Genomic DNA, 22,925 nt, shown 5'->3' on the forward strand with positions numbered 1-22,925 from the left:
TATCGTTCAGTTCCAGATTCCTGTGACTGAATGTTTTGTGCCTTTGTAGACACTCTGTGATCTGTAAGTTGTAATGTGTAAATGATAAACTGAGGCATAATGTTGTTGAAATTGAATTTATTTTTCTTAACAAATTTCAGTTTGGTCATAATGTTTTTTAAAAGATAGTTCCTTATTTGTGAATATTTTCAGAATGTACTTTTTTGCACTAAAACAAAGGAAAAAAGTACATTTTCTTTGGCTTTGGACTTATGTTTACATGTTATAAGTTACAGATACCATATTGTTCTTTCTTCACCTCCATTTTTTGCCTTTTTTTATCCTTGTGCACACAGCTACCTACATGTGTATTCCTACACACAATTGCAGATTTGTCTTTTATTTTCTCAGAGGAAACGTCATTACTGGATCTTGGACTGGAAGAGCATCACTCTGTACCAGAACGACAGCAGCACCAAGTACTACAAGGTAGGATCCCTGCATGACACAAACAGATAGAAACAGGCAGAGCAACTCTTATATTGTCTCATAAGTCTTATATAAGTAATTTAATAATCAATTTATCAGTTAATTGTTTATTCTGTTAAGAAAACAAGTCAAAATTCTCTAATTCCAGCTTCTTAAATGTGAATATTTTCTGGTTTCTTTACTCCTCTGTAACAATAAACTGAATATCTTTGAGTTGTGGACAAAACAAGACATCTGAGGACAATATTTTCCTTTGGGAAGCACTGACTGGCATGATTCATCATTTTCTGATATTTTATAGACCAAATAACTAATCAAATAAATAGTAATTAGTTGCAGCCCACAGTCAGTGACTGACACAGCTGTAGATCTTTTTAAACATTTATATACAACTGTAGGTGAAAATAATCCATCGTTTGTTCATCTTAAGTTGATGGAAATCACCTTATTTCTGTTGCTGATTTAATTGTTTGTCTTTTCAGACCTCAGAAAGACAATAAACTCCAACACAGATAATTAAATAATGTCAGTTTGAAACGATATATCTGTTCATGCTCATACTGGCAGCTAGACACCGATCAGCCACAGCATTAGAAGCAGACAGGTGACGGTAATAACACTGATTATCTCGTTACTGTTGCACCCGTCAGTCAAGCAGAAAATGAGCAGTCAAGGCTTGAAGTTTGTGTGTTAAAAGCAGGTAAAATGGGCAACATAGGAATCTAAACAGCTCTGAAGAGGACCAGACGGTGAAGGTGAGAGAACATTTCCTAAACAGGAGGTCAGGTGTGGCGTTCCTGATGTTCTGTGGTTAGTAAATACCAGAAGTGGTTCAATGCAGGACAACCAGGGAGCTCAGTGATGTGCTAGCAGAGTGTAAATACTGACCCCTGCCTGCTGCTGAGAGCACCTGTAAAGACGGAGCAATGGGGGAAGCCGGACTGGTCTGATCAGTAAGGTCTTCATTCCCATCATGTGGACTGTTTAGTGCAGGTACGTTGTTTACCTGTGGAAGAGATGGCAGCAGGATGCACCATGGGAAGAAAGCAGGAGGCAGAGTGATGCTGTTGGGAAACCTCGGCTGGCATTCATGTGGATGTTACTTTGACACACACTACCTAACTCAATATTGTTACAGACCACAAATTCCTCAGATTTCAGCCAAACCGAGCATCTGTAGGACGAACTACAAGTTTGACCACAACCTCACAGCTTCCAGATGTAAAAGCATCTGCTGTGAACGTTTGGTCCCTGATTTAACAGGACACTTTCAGAGGTTTCTGGCCGGGTCAGAGCTGTTTTAGTTCACAGTATCAGGCAGGTGGTTTTAATCTTGTGGCTGATGGATTTATGGTGATGTTTTAAACCGGCCTATCTAAAATAAGTTAAAAGTAACAAAGCAAAGGTGTATAAAGATCACTCGTGAGCATCATTATCTAAATTATGAGTTATTCCGTCTCAAATCAGAAGAGGTCTTCTGCTGGACCATTTCTAATCTGCTTGAAACTTTTTATCACAAACCATGGATATATTAAAATGGCATTTGTGAATTTCTGGAGAGATAAATCAAGTACTTTGTAAAATAGATTTTTTTGAAAAATGGCCCGTCGACACAGCAGGTTTTTTTTGACACATTGAAATTTGAGGTTGTTTAAATGGCAATATCTCAGGAACTATTAAATATTAAAGGCTGAAATGTTCACCTTCATCTTTCATCGTGCCATTCATTTACAATTTGTAATCTGGACAAGTAGATCTAATGATTTTGGATAACTTGTATGAAAAACAATGAAGCCATCATCCCATCTTTTGAGCACATATTAACAAAAACAAGGACAGGAGCAGAAGTCAACTGGTGATATTTTCTGAAACATGTAGTTAGTTACATGCACTGTTCCCTCTAAGCTGCGCGCGTGCGCAATTGCGCACTGCTGACACGGTCTCCGCGCACAGAAAATCTGCGCTGCGCACAAAAAAAAAATCCAACCTAAATTGTAAATAAAGTAAACACAACAATTCATTCTGTGCTATTTTTCAATGTGAGTCAGTGAGTGACCGGTGACTGGCTGCTGCAGCCAATGATGCGATTCACATACGTATTTAACATAGACTGTATATAATGGTATTTACGCAGCTAATCAACGTCAGGCGTCCTTATGTGCAGCCATCGTTGTTGTCATAGATATGAATGAGTAGATAGGACACGCCCCTTTGAGCTGCGTGCTACAGCGAGGCTAAGCTAGTGGGGGCAAAGTTTCAGTGCATTCTGTTGATGTAGACGGCGTGAAAACGGAAACAACAAGTATACCGGCTAACTGTGCTGCATACAGTTACACACTACGTCGTACGATTGAGACAAGGAAACTTGGAATGACTTTTCATAGGTAAGAATAGTTTTTGGCTCTTTTTTCATTATGAACTCTTGTTGAGAGCTTCCAGTCTATTAGAGCTAACTAGTTAGCCACTAGCAAAACACTAAGGCGAGCTAGCCGCTTGACAACCAAATACTAGACGATTAATAGTAGCTGTAGTATAGTTGTACAAGCAGTAGTAGTAATACTAAAAGTACAAGCAGCAGTAGTAGTATAAACAGCTGTTAGAGTCGTAGAAGTTGTATCAGCATTTGTAATAGTATTACAAGTTGTAGTAGCAGTGCCAGTATCAGCAGTAGTGAGTGTACAACTGCTACTACTAGTAGTAGTCACATTGCTATTACTACCACCAATACTACCAATAGTAGTTATAAAGCCTAACTCATGTATATCCAGATTACCATCTATGTTCTTCCTCCAAACCCATTTTATGATTGGGATTACAGGCAGTTCTTTAGGACTGCTCTCAAATAATTGAAATGTTACTAAACAAGGTTATACTTATCAAATTAAATAGCTCTGGTCTCCAGTATATTGGCGAATTTGGTTATTTGTACTTAATTTATTAGCATGATTTCTTTTTAATATGTTGTGTACAGACTTAATTACTTCTCTGTCTACTTTTCTTACTCCATGTAGGTTTCCCAGAGACTATGGGTTGAGGAGGAATTGGAAGTTTGTCGGCTTAGACCTGGTGTCATTCCATCAGTGTTAAACTTCCCGGCTCATCTTGGAAGAGTACGTGCCAGAAAGACCACGACCAAGCAGCCTTGAGATCTTAGGCAGCGTCTCCCTGAGGTGGGTGTCGACGGTGTTCACAGTCAGGTCTGTGGTAATCCTGTCAAAAAACAAAACAGAAAAAAATCTAGATTATAAATCAACATGTAACCAAAGCACTCTGTGTATAACGCCATAGTATAGGATGTAGTTCAGAAAATGTCAAAGTATAGTATGCTTTACTCAAGAATAACATAGTCTTTACGTCAATGATGGATGGTGTAGCAACAACACAGTGAGAGAGACAACATGTACACCTGATGTGGAACTATTGTGTCTTTCATTGAGACCTTCCTACCTTCCCAGGGAGTTCGGGAATGTAATTGTCTGCGTTGTTTATATTCCTCCTGATGGTAGCGCAGCGAGAGCGGCCAATCTTGTAGCCGATTGCGTTCATAAACAACTGCAACGCACCCCTGCTGTTCCAGTGATTATTGTTGGAGACTTTAATCACTGCAGACTGGAGCTATCCTCACCAGGCTTTCATCAGTACGTTTCATGTCACACACGGGATAAAAAAGTGCTAGACAAATGTTTTTGTAACATAAGTAATGCATATATTGCTAAAGCAAAGCCCCCACTTTCAAACTCTGATCATAATATGATACAGCTCATCTCACAGTATAAGACAGTTCTGAAAAGAACCAAACCACAAACTAAGTCAGTGACTATATGGGACAGAGATAATCTGGAGAGGCTTAAGGCATCATTTATGTACACCAATTGGGAGATCTTCCATGAATTGGACTTGGATGAGGCTACGGACACAATTTCTGATTATATTCAGTTCTGTGCAGACAGTGTCATGAGTAAAAAGGATGTGACTATATACCCAAACAACAAGCCTCATATAACAAAAAATGTAAAGGACTGTATTAACAGAAAGAAGATGGCCTTTAAAAAGAAAGATCGAATGGAGATAAAAACTCTGCAAAAGGAACTGAACAATCTTCTGAAAGAAGCCAGGAGGCGCCACAGGGACATTCTGGAGAACAATTTCAAGGAAATGGACTCCAAAAGACTGTGGAATAACATGAAGTCCATAGCAAATATGAACCCAGCAAGGAGAAAGCTCATCACTGATGATGAGCAGAATAAAGCTGAGGAATTTAACGACTTTTTCTTAAGGTTTGAAAAGCAAGGCATCTCAGAACAGTGTGTGTCTCTGCTAGAAACTCTGCCAGATGACCCTGGAGGAAGGATTACAATAGAGCCACACTGGGTCAGATCCACCTTCAAAGGAGTGTCCACAAACAAATCCCCCGGACCGGATGGCATCTCTGGAGTACTTTTAAAAGAGTGTGCAGAGGAGTTAACTACAGCTTGGTGTCCCATCTTCCAGCTTTCAGTAGACTCACATACTGTTCCTACCATCTGGAAAAGATCTATTATTGTGCCTATTGCCAAGAAATCATGCCCAACAGAAAACAACGACTTTAGACCTGTGGTACTAACGTCAATAGTAATGAAATGTTTTGAAAATGTCATTGTCACTCTACTAAAAGCAGAAGTTAGTCCTTTGCTTGACCCATTTCAATTTGCGTACAGGCATAGAAGAGGTACTGATGATGCAATCAATAGCCTGACTCACTTTGCACTCAAGCACCTAGAGGACCCTAAAGCATATGCCAGAGTTTTATTTGTTGATTTTAGTTCTGCTTTTTATACGCTTCAACCACACCTGCTTTTATCTAAATTGAAACACATGAATGTTAATCCTTTATTAATTAGATGGTATCATTCCTTCTTAACCAATCGGCAGCAAGTCAGAGTGAATCAAACCTTATCGAAGCCAAAACTTGCCAATACTGGTGTTCCGCAAGGGTGCGTCAGTTCAGCAATACTGTTCACACACTATACTAATGATTGCTCTAACAGAAATTCCAACAGTTTTGTTTTTAAGTTTTCTGATGATACTGCCATATTAGGCCTTTTGCACAAGAACGAAAACCCCTCAAATTACTTTTCAGAAGTCGAACATTTTACCCATTGGTGTGACAGCCATAACTTGATTTTAAATGTCAATAAAACTAAAGAAATGGTCTTAGACCCAAAGTTAGTCGGGGATCATAGTCCTGTGGTTATACACAACACTGCGATTGAGCAGGTTTCCAGCTACAGATACCTTGGGCTCCACATGGACAACAAGTTTACCTGGAGCACTTATGTTGATAGTCTGTGCTCTCGGCTCCAACAGTGGCTCTACTTTTTGCGTAGACTTAGGCTGTATGGAGTCAGCAGAAAGCTCATGTTCATGTTCTACCAGGCAGTGATTGAGAGTCTGCTAAGGTATGGCATTAGTGCTTGGTATGGAAACCTCACTGTGCAGTCAAAAACAAAATTACAAAGACAAATCAACAGCGTGATGAAAATCATGGGGGTGACGAATCATCAGCCCCTCAATGCACTGTATGAGCGATCTGTTCTGAGACAGGCTCAGAAGATACTGGCTGACCCCTCACATGTGCTCTATCCAGAATATGATCTCCTATCCTCTGGGAGGAGATGCAGGGTACATATGGGTTTGAAGAGATTTAAAAACTCCTTCTTGCCAAAATCGGTAATGCTTTTAAATAGGGACGTCTGAGAATCACTATGGTGTTGCATGTTTGATAACTCTTGTATTCTATATGATGTATGGAATATGTATTACTTTTTTTTTTGTTTTTTTGTTAGGGCACTTCAGCACAAGTCCAAGACAAATTTCCCTACGGGGACAATAAAGTATATCTTATCTTATCTAGTATGGCCTGTAGTTCATAGTACAGCATGTTGGCAAGAAAAAAAACAAACAAAACATAGATTATTATGTGGTTCAAAAAGTGCAGTATATTGTCAAAATAGTATATAATTCAAGAAAACATCATAGTATAATATGTCATCTAAAAAATGCCATAGAATAATAATTTCATCGCACAAGTAAAAGTATAGTAACTTTTAAAACTGTTAGAAATCTTTTATGTTGCTAAAAAAAAAACTAAAACAAAAAAAAGGTCACAGTAATATGTCAATTAAAAAAGCCTATAGTATAGCGTGTCGCCCAACAAACATCATAGTATAGCATGTCGCTCTAAAAACGTCACAGTATAGCCTTTAGTCCACAGCTGTCAGTAGGTGAGGAGCAACACAAAAACAGTCCAAACACTGGTTTCCAGAGGGTTTGACGAGAATTTATTTGAGAGTACGTTTACAACAACACAACATGTGAGGGGGTTAAAAACAAATGGATGTTAGTAAAATAAAAATAAATAAACAGAACTAAAAGTGAACTTCATGTTGACACTGATGGGCATTCCAACCAGGAACAAAGTAAAAGATAATCAATACGGAAAAAAACTCTTCCTGTTCACCTCTTAAAACCCAAAAACACACCGCAGTAGCACCCTAAACTAAAACTACCAATGGGTTCCCTGTTTTACTTTCTGAACAATTCAAAGGTCCCTCTCTATCTCCCCACACATCCACCAACCACTGGAACACATCTCCAAAGTTCTGCTGGGCCAGCTCAGCTTCCCCTCAGAAGAAGTGCCGCCACCTGCCAGATGAAGGAGCCTTGTGAGAGGCAGCTGGCATCGTGATTGGACTGTACTTTGGTCTGTTCCAATCCAGCTTCAGCTCCAGAGACGGCAGGCGGGACGAGTCAACGGAGGCCGGGTGGACGAAGGCATGCAGCTGAGTACAATCCAGAAAACAACAGAGGAGGAGTGCAGTGGCCCAGAGCCAGAACAACCAGAGTAGCATGGTATGTCTCTTAGAAAACATCATAGTATAGCCTTTGGTATGAAAAAACGCCATCATATACATCGTATATTGTACAAATAACAAGTCAAAGGAAAGAGACATACATTGTAGAATTGTAGTAATTGTGGGCTGACTGATTTACTGATTATCAGTATTTTATTTTTTACTGATTTACGGTAATAAATACATTTAAAAATGGCCCTACTTTGGCTCTGAACCTTTATCTACCTGTGGTCGCTCTGTCTTCTGGAGTGATTTGATTGGTTATACGTCACGAATAAAACTTCTTTAACTTAACATCTGTAAACAAAAAAGCGTATCAACAAAGTTTTCTGTTAGAGTTTGTGTTCTTCTAAGTTTAACTCCAAGATTTTAAATACTTTCATTTACTGCAAATGAATATCTCCTCCAAATGTCTCACTAATAATCATTATCAGCCTTAAAAACCCACAAAACACCCCTCTATACTCCACCACACTTAGTACAGTCTGGTTCCCCCTTCTATAAATCTGCTTGGAATCGTCCACTTCCTGTTTGTCAAAGTGGCCTTCTACCTGGACAGGTTTTGTTGGAGCTCATGCAACAAACATTTTGGGTAACTGCACTTTAATATAGATGGATGACACTGAATTAGAGTCTGTTTTAATGAGACTGAGTTAAGATGTGTAGCTCTGTCATTAAATAGAAAATTATTTCTCAGAATTCACAGAGAAAAGTCTGAAATGTTTGCTAGGTTAGCATCCCACATGTTCTTTGGCTCAGCTAAAGCTAACTCTCCAACTTCTGGATCTCTTGAGTTGCTTGTTGTTAAATTATCTTCCTAGAGGTGCTGAAGCTCAGAATGTCTGAGATGTTTGTTGAGAATAAGCTCATTCTTAAGTCTTCTCTGAACTGTCCTCTTTTGTTTGAACTTTCCCTAAACTTAGGAGTTAATGACAGAGCAGTACATCCAGACTCAGTCTCATTTATGTAGAGATTAAACTTCAGTGTCATTCATTGATGTTAAAGTGCAGTTTTTCAAATGTTTGTTGCACATGCTCCCGACCAAACCAGTCCAGGTGGAAGACGATGTGAAGAGAAAGCTGCAGAGGATGAAGATCACACATTTACGCTGGAAATTAATGTCCTTTAATTAGACATTGTCATGCAAAAGTTGGATTTCCCTTTAATGATGTTCAAATCTTTGTTGAGTGTTTTGTTGATGTTGGTTTCTAAATGTTTTCTGACACTCGGCCCCAAAGATTAAAACCTTCTACGGCTCACAAGCTGCGACAATTCACACATTATCAACTATGTTTCTGACTAAACTAAGATAAAAAGTGAAAAACTGCCTGATTCCTGCATCATGAATGTAAATCTTTTTGGTTTTTATGACCGTAAACTGAATATATTTGGGCTTGACATTTTATAACCAAAACAAGAAATGAATTACTGGAGAAAACGACAGATTAATGGACAAAGAAAATGTGTTTTCCAACATATATGGCTGAATTACTCCATTACAAGATACATACAATTTTAATTCAATTTTATTTATATAATGCCAATTACAGGTCAAATTGTCTCAAGATGCTTTATTTTTATATTTTTTGTCATATTTAAAATATGACAAAAAATATAAGTAAGAAATTGAAACCTCTTGACTAATCCAATTTATTATTTAGTTTTTAAGAGACTAATTGACAATTCAAACTTTCTCCACTAAAACTAATAAACATGAGGTCAAATAGAAGGAACAGTTTTAAATACTGCAGTCCCACGATGACAAGAATAAAGTTTGTCAACAAAAAGTAAATCTGCTGGTGGATTCCATTAAAGTCCTAATAAAGGATAATCAAGTGTGATACTAAAGGTTTGTGGTGCTAAAAATGTCAAAGATATCGAGTTGAACATCTGGATGGAGGTTGATAAAAGTTGACCTCCCTTCATTTCTCTGGAGCGACTCCATGGATTTTATGGATGGTGGTTAAAGACCTGCTCTTCTAGTGGTCTTCCTTCTAGTCGCTGTAAAAAGTCAGTCCATCCTGGCCGACTTCAACACCTCTTCATGACAACTTGTTCTGCCTCCGACCTCGTGGAAACTCAAGAAACTCGGGAAAACCTGTCGAGACTCGAAGAACTCGTGGAGACTCGAAGAACTCGTCGGGCGGGGGAAGGTGTGGTGGGCGGTGGAGGGAGGTGGGGGAGTAGAGGGGGGAGGCCGCCACCCACCTCCCCGCCTACTCTCCGCCCTGACTCCACCCAGACTCCGCCTTGGCTCTGCCCATGTGGTCACTTGGAAACTGCGATGACAAAGGGAGGACGAAATTATTTCTTTTTATCTGATCTGTAGCTCAGTGAGTTAAGGATTTGCCTATGGAGCTGCAGGTCGCTGGTTCAAGACCAGACACTTCTTAAATTTTCTCAAAATCCTGACAAAGACGAACAAAGAAAAGTGCCGGTGGCGGGTCTTGAACCTGCGACCTTCCAGTTGGTAGTCACTCTTCTTTTCCCCTGAGCTACTCGCTCAGATACTAATTCTTCTTTTTTTTGCGCATTTATCATCTATTTTTTGTCATTTTCGAGTTTTTTTTTTAACTCGAGTCTCGACTCGACCGTTTTTCTCAGGAGGTTGGACTTCAGCCTTTGTGCTGGAGGGTGGAACCCTCAGTTCCAAGACTTTCCAAGCCTCCACACCTCCCGAGTCCTCAGGACCTGAGCTTTCACACAGTCTGAGGGCTGAAATTTTCTAAGTCCCACAGTAGTTCTCTGTTAGTTTGAACCTTCAGACAGTCCAAGGACTGAAATCTTCGAAGTTCCTGAGTAGTTCTCTGTTAGTTTGAACCTTCAGACAGTTCGAGGACTGATATCTTCTAAATTCCTGAGTACTTCTCTGTTAGTTTGAACCTTCAGACAGTCTGAGGGCCGAAATTTTCTAAGTCCCACAGTTGTTCTCTGTTAGATTTAACTTTCAGACAGTCCAAGGACTGATATCATCTAAGTTCTTGAGTAGTTCTCTGTTCGTTTGAACCTTCAGACAGTCTGAGGACTGAAATCTTAAAAGTTTCTCAGTACATCTCTGTTAGTTTGAACTTTCTAGTTGACAGAAGCCTTAAAACTTGTGACCATGAGTCTTGATTTCACATTTAGACCATCCATCTGAGTTCTTCTCAGACCTTCACCTGTGGGTTTTTTAGAAATACTCAACAAACTTTGATTCTCTTCACTGAACAGTAAAGTTTGTGGAGATCAGAAGGTAACATTAGTTTGATCGATGCCTTCAACCTCTAGTAGACTTTATCTGGAAATCAGTTTTCTGAAATGAGTTCTTAGTAAATCTGTCCACAATCAAACCAAGAACATAGAAAGAGGAAATGTTTGAAGAAACAACTTGATGTTTTCATTTCAGACTAGAAAACACTTGAAGGCCTCTATCTGTTTTTGCTCTTTTGATCATTTTATTGTTTCTTCTGTTTAATTTGATCTTCTAACGTCTAACTCGTGCCCTTTCAAAGGTTTTATCTTTAGTTTGATCCTTCTTAAATGTTTAGTTTTGCTCTTTTCTCACCTTTTATTCTGTTCTAATGTCTGATCTGATTTCGAAATGTTTTGTCTTTTTAATGTTTAATTGTTGTTTTTTCAAATGTTTTATTGGCTTGTTTCAAAAATTTCCTTTCCCAATGTTTAATTTTTAGATTAAATCTTTGTTAAGGTTTTTCTTTTTAAATGTTTTACCACCTTTTAATGTTTAATTTTCTTTTTTAATGCTTCACTGTATTTTCTGTTTAATTCCTATTTAAAGTTTTATTGTCTTTAAGATATAATTTTCTAATTAAACATTTAATTTTTTAATTAAATGTTTTGACTTTTAAAGGTTTAATAAACTAATTAAATGTTTTGTATTTTTCTAAATGTGTAATATTCTTGTTTAATTGTATTTTTTAAATGTTTAATCATCTAAAATATTTCATCTTTAATGTTTAATATTTTTGTTTAAAAAATTTTTGTTTAATTTCATAATTACATGCTTTGTATCTTCTGTTTAATTATCTAATTAAATATTTTGTCTATTATAATTTAATTGTATTTAATGTTTAATTTTCTTTTAAAAAGCTTTATTATAGTAAATGTTTTTTTCCTTTGATTTAATTGCTTTTTTACTGTAGTTTATTTCTTTAATCTTTTTTTCTGTCAAGATTTTAACCCCAACCTTAAAAATGAATCAGAATGAAAATACTTCTGTTGTCACAATCATGAGTTAGGCAATTATTCAGTTTATCAATTCAACTTTATTTGTTTAGCACCTTTCACACAGATTACAAAACTAAACAAGCAAAGAGAAAAAACTATGCTAAAACTATGATTAAAACTCAAAAAAAAAAAAAAAAAGATTTAACATGGTAATAAAATATGTTGTGTCCAGGGGATGGAGGGACTTTATTGAAGTCTTCTTGGGCTCACATGGTAAATCATTTAAAATATAAACTTGATATTCAGTCTAAGGAAACTGCAGAGTGACAGAAGAACCAACAATATCTCCTGTTTTCTCCTTTAATGAGTCGACTCTTCTTGTGCTTTCAGACCAAAGAACTACAGACTCTTCACAACCTGCTCAAACTCTTGGTACAGGACCTCACCACACGGGTCAAGAAGGTTTCCGTCTCATTTCTACTCTGAAGCTCACCTTCTCCTGCTCAAACTGCTGACAAATGTTTCTGCTGCTCTAAAGTCTGGTCTCCAGAACTTCCTAAAAACTCTCAAAGTCTCTTCTGCTGCAGGTTGCTTTGTAGAACTGTTACAGAAAACCTCACTAAACCACATGGAGGGGCCTCAAGATAGTCGTCCAAATGAAACCATACAAAAACCAAACTAGCACAACCCAGACGCTAAAGTCTCCTGCAGCCTACCAGAGAACCTCTGAGAACAGAGAATCAGGACAGGAACTCTTACCTTCTGGACAACCAACGCTGGTTCTCAAACAAGAATACAGAATGTGTCTGACCAAAAACCTCTGAAGACTCACTACAGCCAAGATAAAGACACAACTCAGCTGTACCAAATCCACTAATCACTGCACACATTAGGACCATGTGCTAACTGTGGCTAAAGAACCTCATTTACCAAGACAACTATCCAGTACAAAGCCCTAAAACACACCAAGAAACACATTAAAGACGATTTTACTGCTGGAAGCTGCAAGCCAACGCCTAAAAAACAAGCTAAAGCAACGGCGCCAAACCCAGTTCAGTGGTGAAGACAAGCAGAGGAAATGTTTGTCTGCAGCTCAATAAAGCAGGAAGACACTGAGCTGCTCAGGTGTTCCTGATAACACCAAGCAGCCACCTGGACAGCCAATAGGAACACAGCTTACTGGAAGTCCAGAGGGCTGGCTTAGTGAAGGAAATTTAGTTTAAAGTTGAAGCAGAAAGTTAACAAAGAAAGTTGAAAACCACCTTCTGATCCCTGAAATCTCTGAGTTTTCACACAAAGAACACCTGAACATGTCAAACTGGTTTCATAGTAGAACCATCATTGTAAAAACGTCATAGTATGGTGTGTTGCTCAAAAAACATTAGGACCCGGCTGTCAGGGGACAAACATGTAAGAAACATGAGAACAGAGAGAACCCAACCAGTAGGTCACAGTTTATCATCCCCCAGTCATCTCCTGAAGTCCATATGGTGAGAGACATCAGTATCTGGTTGTTAATTTACCAGAGGATGCTTATAATCATGCTGATGTGGTCTGTACTCTACAGTATTTTAGTGACTCAATAAATGCCTAAGTTGTTTTTTATTAAATGCTTTTTAGTTTTTATTAAACATTTAATAGCCTATATGTAATCAATAAATGGCCTTTGTCTATCTTAAGAAAAACTCACTCAGAACTCTGATATGTTAACAGTACTAAATAAATCAATAAATACATGCATACACACAAAAATAAGTTAATACATTAACTGTGTTAAGTTAAGATTTAGATTTTTAAAAAAGTTGTTGATGTTTTTGCAGAATCCAGTATTACTCACTGGTTGGTCATTACATTTTGTTAGTTTGATTTCACTGTTTAAAATGATGCCACCTCTTTTCAGACAGAACCTGTGATAATAAAACAATACAAAATTTTTAGTTCTGTTATAATAAAGCACTTAAAGCTTTAAGTATGGCTAAATGTTTTTTTCAGAATTAAATATATCACTCCTTAGGTGGTAGTGGCCCCAAGTTCAGTAAAGTTGGAAAGATATTCACAGATTCGGGCTTCCAGCATCAATAACTCATTAGATATAGGTTGTCAAAACATAAACGGTGCCTCTTTCCCATTGTTGCAAGGCAGACAATGTGCTACAAACCCAGTTTTATCAAAAGTAGCTGTCTTTCAAGCTACAGGAATAACATTGGTGTCTATGGAGTGAACAGGGTCCGTCTGCAATTTGCAAAACCACTGCAACAGTAAAGAGAGACAAATATTCAATAACTTCACTCTTATACATTGTAGTGTCACTAAAATCACTGCAGCCTTCAACTGGCTCCTGTTGACAAAGTGTTTTAACAGAAATGTAAATGCTGTAATTTGATTCTTTTAATGAACCATGTAACTTGAATGGATGTGATGCTGGTGTGACCACAGTGCACACGTCTGATGTTGCTCACAGTGGTCCAAGGGACGCTCAGGGAGTTTGTGTGTTTGCTCAGACTCATGGAAAATTAGAGGGAACATTGGTTACATGTCAGAATGACACAATCCAGCCGACAAAGTGGGCTAAGAAAATGAAAAATATATATGGAAAAAAAATATCAATTTAAAATAATTTCTAGACCATAACAAGTTGTTTTGATCATAAAGTAAAATGCTTGATTGTTTGTTGTTCTTTTGTCATTTTGTGTCTCATTTTTGTAATATTTTGTCTTGTTTTTTGTGGGGTTTTTTGTCTGACTTTTATGATTTTCTCATTTTTGTCGTTTTGTGTTTTGCTTTATTTATTTTGTGTATCATTTTTGTCATTTTGTTTCACGCTTTTGTCATTTTTTGTCCCGTTTGTCCATTTTTTTGTCACTTTGTAACTTTTTTTGTCTAATTTTTTTGTCTCTTTTTTGTTTTGTTTCATGTTGTTTGTCTCATTTTTTTGGTCAATAAATGATATATGGAGTTGTGGTTATTTATAGGTTATTATGTTAAGATTGTGCTGGTCTGGCCCACTTGACATCAAATTGGCCCCTGAACTAGAATGAGTTTGACACCCCTGGTTTAGACAGTATCATTGCATTGTTTGTAATTATTTTAGTCTTTTGCTAAATATTTGATCTACTTGTCCAATATTGCAGATTCTGAATCAATGACATGATGAGAACAAACTTCAGGGTTTTATCTTTAATAGTTCCTAGATATTGACATTCAAACAGCCTCATATTAAATACTGAATAACCAACTTGAAGCTGGTCAAGCAGAAACTGATTTAATGACACTTAACAATGTTTCATTCCTCAACAACTGTATTTGTGTAAAGATAAACCCTCCTCTCCCACTACAGGAGATCCCTCTGTCCGAGGTGTTGCGGGTCCGAGGTCCCACCCGGCTCTTGGTGCCCTCGTTGCCCGGCGGCGGCGCTCATTCGTTGGAGCTGGTGACGGGTTCGCTGGTTTACTGTGTGGAGGCCGGCGAGGACGGAGCAGCCTGGGAGAGCGCCATCCGCCAGGCCCTGATGCCCGTCCAGAGCAGCAGAGGACACGGCGAAGGGAACAAAGGTGAGCTGAAAATAACGTCAACAAAACCTCTGTGAGTTCAGTATCTGTTGAACACGTACGGATCATCTCACCTTAAAAAGCAAAATTCATGCCTGGCCATCTCCTACTATGATCTAGAGTCATAGGTAATCTGGTTTTTGAGTTAAAAATTCTCAAAGAAGGTTGGGTCATGTTGATTTTTACATAGTTTTCTTGGCACCAATCTGTGGATCAGTTTTTGAAGAGAAATACAGTAATGAGAGTCCAGAAATTTTGTAAGTTCATTGATATGTACATGTGGTCTTCAGTGGTCCAACCCTGCTTACATGTAGCAATGCAGACTAGTTAAATATCCTCCTGAGAACTGAGGGAAAAAAGTAGCTTTCAATCGAACTTTTTTTGTTATCGCCTGCCTTTTTGGAGCTAAAACAACTCACAATGTAGAATTTTATAAAAAATATTTTTATTTTAGAGACAACAGAATAATTTTACCATTAAAAAAAAACAAAACAGCAACACTTTGAAATCAAAATAGGCCGACAAGAAAACAAGAACGTGGATCCATTTTCTAATGAAACTTTAAGAAACTAAAATAAACAATAGTGTAAAAAATTAAGAGGTTGAAAGAATTATTTATTAATTACTTTACAGTCAACGTGTTTATTACCTCATAAAGAAACATGTTTTGGGCCAGAAATTTGAATGTAAACAAAGAACTAGCCAGCTAGTTAGCTATTAGCTAACCTCATTAAATCATGTCCATAACAGCTGACATTCATAAAGGAGAGAGTATTTTTCCTGACAAAAAGTTTAACTGAACTCTGACCCCAATTTATAATTCCTGGTAAACAAGAAAATATATGATTACCATCAGTAAAACAAAGATATCTTAACAGTTTTTGACTTAACTTTTATCTTTCCCTGGCAGCGCATTTTGCTGCCGTCTCCATTTTGTTTCAGCATGAAAACAAAGTTCCCCTCATCCCATCCAATCACTTGAGATCTCATTGGAAAGGTCAGCATTTAGTAGGGTAGCTGAAATGTAGATCAAAAACAAATGTCCAGTACAGGGGACATAAATGAATGGCTGGGTCTCAGAGGATACAATATGCAAATATGGTTAAAAAAATATCCAGGTCTTTCTCCACTCGCTTATTCCACCAACCATAAAACCTTTATTTTTCTTTATGTGAAAAAGATTGTTAAAATATATATTTTTTTGCATTTATGGCCAATATTAGGACAATCACTGAGCAGGTGTGATGGTGAAACAACTCTAACGGTGTTCCAAATGAAAGGGTTCTGTAGTATTGTTACTGGGCTAAAAGAAAAATCACGGTTTTCCAACTCGTAGTGCTTCAAGTAATTTTATGAAAAGTGGTGCCATAAGCAATTATGTGTATATATTTTCACTTGTTTGTGATTTCTTCATCAAGATCTGTTTTGGTTCATTATAACCTTGTTAGCAAAGAGTTAGTCGCATAGAAACATCACACACTGCACATTTTTAAAGCGCCTGTTGGTTCACAGGGAAACAAATTTAGTCCCTTAGGATGAAAATAAAGGGTTTATGGCTGGTGGAATGTGGGAAAACTTCCACCATCATATAATTGTTTGTATTGCAATATCAAAGCACACACACATGTACACATCAATGAACCTACAAAATTTCTGGACTCTGACATTATTTCTCATGTTACATAGATCGATACACAGATGGAGGTGAAGAAAACAATGCAAAAACCATCATGATCCCACCTTCTTTATGAATTTTTAACTCAAAACCTAATGTTTCCTATTACACATGGTCAACTCAAGCAATAGTCACCACTTTAAAAAGAAATTAGTTCGATTGAAGATGGTCGGGCATGGATCATTCTGTGAATTGAGGCTGAATGAACCCATTAATCAAAACCTAACAAGGACAGTGGAACACAAAACCAAAGGAATACCCATGAATTTAGCCATTTTATTCTATTCTTACTACATGGCCTCCTAATAAATGAGTTTTGTTGTGATTCCAGATAAAGACCGACACAGAGACAGCATGGTGAGGATCAGCTTGTCTGCTCTTGAACTGAATATTCACTTTTCTGAAGAGCTTGTTTTTGTGCAGTGTTAAATGTGTGTGTGTGTGTGTGTGTGTGTGTGTTTCAGGACATCGGCTCGGTCTATCAGATCTTTACAGACGACGTGTTGGGTTCAGGACAGTTTGGAGTCGTGTACAGAGGTGAGCTGATTCTCAACACAAGCTTTCACAGCAAGTATAAGCAACTAACTAGAAGAACACATGGCATTTCTTGTCATTGACCACGTCTAAAACTATTTACTATCATACAAGATCACGGAAACTAACATCTTTACATTCAACAGGCTGAATTCAGAGGATGTCTCATCAAAAAAGCTGCTTCTTTTGCCAAATTATTGTTTAAACCACACAATTATTCAATCTTAGTGTCATTTTTTTACTCTTCAGGTACTCACAGAAAGTCGGGTCGACCAGTCGCCATCAAAGTCATCGACAAGACACGTTTCCCCACCAAACAAGAGAGACAGCTGAGGAATGAAGGGGCCATCCTGCAGGTAGTAGAACTTTTTGAGTTTTAATGTAGCGTATTAAAGATTCCTCTCTGTAACGTCTAATATATGAGTGTGTGTGTTGCCCAGAGTCTGTCCCACCTCGGTGTGGTTCTGCTGGAGGGGATGTTCGAGACAGTCGAGCACGTTTTTGTCGTCATGGAGAAGCTCCACGGAGACATGCTGGAGATGATTCTGTCCAGTGAGAAAGGTCGGCTCCCTGAACGCATCACTCGCTTCCTGGTCATGCAGGTATGAAAACCTGATCTCTGATTGTTCACACAATGCTAGTTTGATGTTGCCCTCAAAGGTGCAACAATCTTCAAGGTTTATTTTATCCTCATGGCAGTTTTTCTCTGAAATTTTAACAAATTTTTACAGGTTTGTCTAAATGAGCAAAATTAAATGAGGAAAAGTAATTAAAGCTGTATATGAGTGGATTCAACCCAGCATCAGTGAAGACATCCTTACGTTTATGGTCCTCCTCCTTGTTGTACCCCGGCATCTTTCTCATGTTTGTGCTGCAGATTCTTGAGGCTTTGCGGTATCTGCACTTGAAACATATCGCCCACTGTGACCTGAAACCTGAGAATGTACTGCTGGCCTCTGCAGAGCCCTTTCCTCAGGTGGGATTCTGCAGTTTTTGTTCATTCCCAGCAGATGTAAATTGCAGAAACATCTTATTTACTCAGCACAGTCTCTGTGTCTCCAGGTGAAGCTGTGCGACTTCGGCTTCGCCCGCATCATCGGCGAGAAGTCGTTCCGTCGCTCGGTGGTGGGGACTCCGGCCTACCTGGCGCCGGAGGTGATCAGCAGCAGCGGCTACAATCGCTCTCTGGACATGTGGTCCGTGGGCGTCATCATGTACGTCAGCCTGAGCGGCACGTTTCCCTTCAACGAGGACGAGGACATCCGGCAGCAGATCACCAACGCTGCTTTCATGTACCCACGGCAACCCTGGGCCTCCATCTCTCTGGAAGGTAGGAGCGCTTTCTTGGTCTGATCGCTGTGTATCGAATGGGGTCACTCCGTCTCAGATCATGGACTTTGCAGAACATTTTCTGCTCAACCATCACTCATTTGCCTTAAGTTTTTATTACATAAACTACAGATAATTATAAAGACATTTGGCAAATTTTAGCTTAAGATACTAAACACTTTCTATTTTGGCACATTTTTCCACACATTGAAATATCACAATATCTCAACAACTATTAAAGGTAACAGCCTGAAATTTTCACTATTATTTCTCCTCATGTCATTAATAAAGAATCTTCAATATTAGACAAGTAGATCAAATAGTCTCTGATTATGAGTGAGTAAATATTTTAAAGCATATGGAGTTACATGCCATAATAACACAGAACATGCAGAATACTTTCATACATGAAATACCTAATTACTGAAATGGAATGTTTATTGAACTTTCAAAACTGATTAAGCAGATATGACAAGCTGTAATGTAGAGAAGATAAGCCAAAGCCACGTAGAACAGAGTTCTGGAGTTTTCAAATGTTTTTTTTTCATTTTAATATGGGCACATTTGTCATTTTCTGACTCCATAAAGCTTGGTGTTGAGACCTGTCATGTACTTTTACATATCAGATTCTGAGTCAGTGACATAATGAGAAATCAGTGAAAAATCCAGGCCTTTATCTTTAATAGTTTCTAAGATAATGTCATCTTAGCATCAAAGCATCGTGTGATTAAAAATGTGCTGAAAGTGGGTCAGTGTGGAGAGTTTATTTTGATATATCAGTCTGATATTCCATAGATACCTTTTTAACTACCCAGAGTTTATGATAAGCAAATCAGAGGCAGTCAAGCAGAGACCCTGATGATTTGAGATGGAATAAACCAGTGGGCAACTGTTTGAATGCAAGAAATGTCAGTAATTGTACCATTATTATAAAATGCATGTTTAAGCTTTCCTATGATGATCTTTAACAAACATATTTTGTAAAGCTGCAGATTTAAGTAGCTGTATAATCATGTAATAGACATATAGACAATATAGACAGGTTTGATGTTCCCATTAAATATTACAGCTGAAAAACATCTTGTAAATGCTAATCAGCTTGCTGCAGCTCTTCACTGAATAAAAGTATGATATTACAGCTGCATCATTCAGTCAAACAATCTGGATATTGTATACCTTATCTTCTATACATTCCCCCACATTCAGTGTAACATCTTTGTTCTTTTTGGAAACTTTGGGATGTCTACTAAAAGCTGACAAACATTTGTGTTATTTTGGTCTGAGTTTGTAAGTGGGATTTCAGAGGGACAACATTCATACCCCAGACTCCTGATCTGCTCCTGACTCCAGTGAGTAAATCCTCTCTGCTCACTCCCTCTATCCATTTTTTTCTCTTCCTAGCTGTGAGCCTCATTAGTAACCTGCTGCAGGTGTCGGTGAGACGGAGGTTCACTGTGGGCAAAGCACTGGGACACACCTGGCTGCAGGTGAGATACTTTAGGAGAACAAAAGAGGCTCTGATGTTGGTCAGGATACTTAGGCATACCAGAACTTCAGGATGATAGTATTAGTAGTTTATAGTGGATGCAGATTGTTGATATACTAATATTAAAAGTCAGTTTGGACATATGGAAAATAACTAGCCTTAATGAACTACTGAATGTGCAGAAACCATGTTTTCACCTGGGCAGCTGTTGAATTCCTTAATGTGATTTTGGACGTATAAAGATGACTTAATAATGAAGAATTAGAGCTTAGAGTGGAATATTTCCAAACAAAGTTCCATCACTTTCTTCTTCATCGTCCCTCCTCTTTTTGCTCCTGCAGGACTTCCAGCTCTGGTGTGACCTGAGGGAGTTTGAGCTGAGGATGGGCTGCAGGTATCTGACGCACCGAGGAGACGAGGATCACTGGTTACGCTACGCTCAGGAGAGGGGGATGGACTTCCCCTCACACCTCTGCTGGGACCCTGACAACGAACTGGACATGTGACCTCAGTGGCTTCAAGGTAGGACACTTCATGGTCTATATGTCAGAGTAGGGCATCAGTCATCCAGGTCTACTCAACCCCTTGGGATTTCTAGTCCACACAGTGTAGATAAAACATTTCATTCTAAAAACCAGCAAACTAAGTTTCACAATGTGCCCATTAACCCTTAAAAATGTTATTACTACTTGTATATTTGTGAAAAAACAACACAAACAACTGTTTTTTAATAATATAATTTTCCTTTTTTATTCCAAGTTGAGGCGTTTAAAATTTTACTGTTTGAAAATGAGTTTTTGTGGCATCAATGATGATGGACAGAATGAGTTGAGGATGAGGGGAGGAGGAGAACGAAGCACAGATCATGCACAGGGAAGAGTCGACTCGCACTGATTATCACGGCTGACCTGTCATTTTAAAATGGGACCAAAACCCTATGTGCTTCCTCCCTGACATTAGGCCTCCTGTGGTCCCACGTACAGTATCGATTCTTATTTTTGTCCACAACTTTCTTGATGCCCTGTTGTCTCTCACTGGTCGACACCTCTCTCTGTCCACATCTCTTGTCCTTGTTATTTTAAATTTGGCTGAAACATGTCCCAAAGCTAAAAGGAGTTTGGACAGAGAGGAGAGGTGCGTGGGATCGTTCTCCCTGGTTAGTCTTTCTGGTTTCATTCTTGAGTCACCATCCAGCCATTGCCGTCTTTGTATTTACCCACAGTGCTTTGCTCCCTCTGTCTGCATTTTAATATTCAGTGCTCTCATTCATCCTCCATTAGTTCCTGAGTTTCTTAAGGCTTTAAGATCTCCAGGTTAAATGTAATCGTTGCCAACATTCAGGTTTCACAGTGAGAATTTTCAGTATTATGCTGCCTTTGTAATATAACAGCACCTGACCTGCTTCGCTCCTCGGCTGCATGAACCATTAACAGGCTCTGTTTGCATTTTTTTATGATTAAGGAAGAGTCAGAGACTCTGACAGTGTTTCTAAACTTCAACATAGCATGCATCTGCACAAATACACAACCAAGCCAACTGACCAACCAGCTTTTTTATCATGTTTTCTTCTTTAATTACCCTTCTACAAAAAGAGTTGTTAGGTAGAGAGGGGAAGAGCAGGAAGCTTTGCTCAAAACTACTACTACCACTTTTTCTCTCTCATTAACACCTCCTAAAGCCAGGTATGTTATATGTATGCTGCTTACATAAGTTCAGTGCAATACCTGTTTTTTAAGGCACCCTAACAGATGTGAGAGAGTAGCTGGCCGGTCCAAACATAATCTCAAAGATTTGAGCAAAGTCTACAGCTCTCACCCTCTCTGAGCAGTGTTCCTGGGCATGAAAGGAGGGATGGGAGGAGGAGAGAGAAGGGGAAGAAAGTTAAGATTTGAGAGAGGAAAAATGATAAGAAGCATACAGGACAGTGGAAGGGTTTAAATTGCTCTCCAAACTGGAGAAATAGGAGAAGCTGGGAGTAAGGGGTGAGGAGGAGGTGAAGAGCTGCGGCTGTGTTTATAAGTCGCTCTCTCCGTAGAGGGCGCTGGAGAAGGAGATGTAGTCCAGGGCGCCGGGGGGGCTTTCGGGTCCGACGTACCTGGTCATGCGGCTGATGCAGTACTCTGCCTGCTCGGGCGGCAGCTCCCTGCGCAGCTCGTCCACTGTGATGTACATCTGCAGGACAGAGGAGGTGGTCAAATGGCAGATTTGTAATGCTGCTGTTTTAGTGGAACCAAACCAAATGAAAATCTACATGTACTGATGCATCTATTAAGATTACATTTGCTCAGAAAGGTGATAAAAGACAGTTGACTAAATCCTTTGACCAAATCTTTGAAGTTATCCTAATGTGGAACTTTCTAAACTTGAATTTTAACTGCTGACATCTGGGAACAAGGAAATATTAGGATATTCTGTGAAGGCCAGTGTCTATAGTCTGCTATAAATTAACCACTTTAATTTTACCCAGTACCATTTTTGACTTGTGCATTTTAACTTCAATCACATAATTTCAGTTCTTTCTTGGAAATTTTACCTCCTGGCTTCGTAATTACAATCTTTTCTTCCACCCTCACATTTTTTGTAAGCATTGCTGACTTAGTATAACAATATTCTGCTGTGCTTTAAATTAAGAAGTTAATCTGGGTTGGTTTGAGTGAAAGTTCATCTAGCATAACCTACCACAGAGTTATGGCCCCTGTTGCAGTCTGTCAAACACATGTGTAAAGCTGGTTAGTACAAGCAGTCTGACCAAATAAAGACTTCAGTCTGATGTGTAGCAAACAACTATCTAGACACAAATTGACTAAATTTGTTTGTTATAAATT

General features: G+C 38.6%; 2 protein-coding genes across 3 annotated transcripts in view; one reads left to right on the forward strand and one right to left on the reverse strand.

The window, feature by feature from the left end:
- Positions 1 to 22,012, forward strand: part of prkd4 (protein kinase D4) — a 31,915-nt gene extending 9,903 nt beyond the window's left edge. The window contains exons 10-20 of one of the 2 annotated variants that reach the window (XM_055007899.1): positions 391 to 468; positions 11,919 to 11,990; positions 14,866 to 15,079; positions 17,083 to 17,108; positions 17,216 to 17,288; positions 17,535 to 17,641; positions 17,726 to 17,887; positions 18,163 to 18,261; positions 18,348 to 18,615; positions 20,016 to 20,101; positions 20,442 to 22,012. In XM_055007899.1, the coding sequence (XP_054863874.1) occupies positions 391 to 468; positions 11,919 to 11,990; positions 14,866 to 15,079; positions 17,083 to 17,108; positions 17,216 to 17,288; positions 17,535 to 17,641; positions 17,726 to 17,887; positions 18,163 to 18,261; positions 18,348 to 18,615; positions 20,016 to 20,101; positions 20,442 to 20,606 (1,350 nt within the window). In that variant the 3' untranslated portion in view covers positions 20,607 to 22,012. The remainder of the gene's footprint in view (positions 1 to 390; positions 469 to 11,918; positions 11,991 to 14,865; positions 15,080 to 17,082; positions 17,109 to 17,215; positions 17,289 to 17,534; positions 17,642 to 17,725; positions 17,888 to 18,162; positions 18,262 to 18,347; positions 18,616 to 20,015; positions 20,102 to 20,441) is intronic. The other variant, XM_023280419.3, reaches the window with a different exon arrangement.
- actn3b (actinin alpha 3b) overlaps positions 20,824 to 22,925 on the reverse strand; it is a 36,193-nt gene continuing 34,091 nt past the window's right edge. The window contains exon 21 of the mRNA XM_023280404.2: positions 20,824 to 22,272. Within this exon, the coding sequence (XP_023136172.1) occupies positions 22,114 to 22,272 (159 nt within the window). The 3' untranslated portion in view covers positions 20,824 to 22,113. The remainder of the gene's footprint in view (positions 22,273 to 22,925) is intronic.

Source organism: Amphiprion ocellaris, chromosome 23, assembly GCF_022539595.1.
Source record: "Amphiprion ocellaris isolate individual 3 ecotype Okinawa chromosome 23, ASM2253959v1, whole genome shotgun sequence".
Classification (NCBI taxonomy): domain Eukaryota; kingdom Metazoa; phylum Chordata; class Actinopteri; family Pomacentridae; genus Amphiprion; species Amphiprion ocellaris.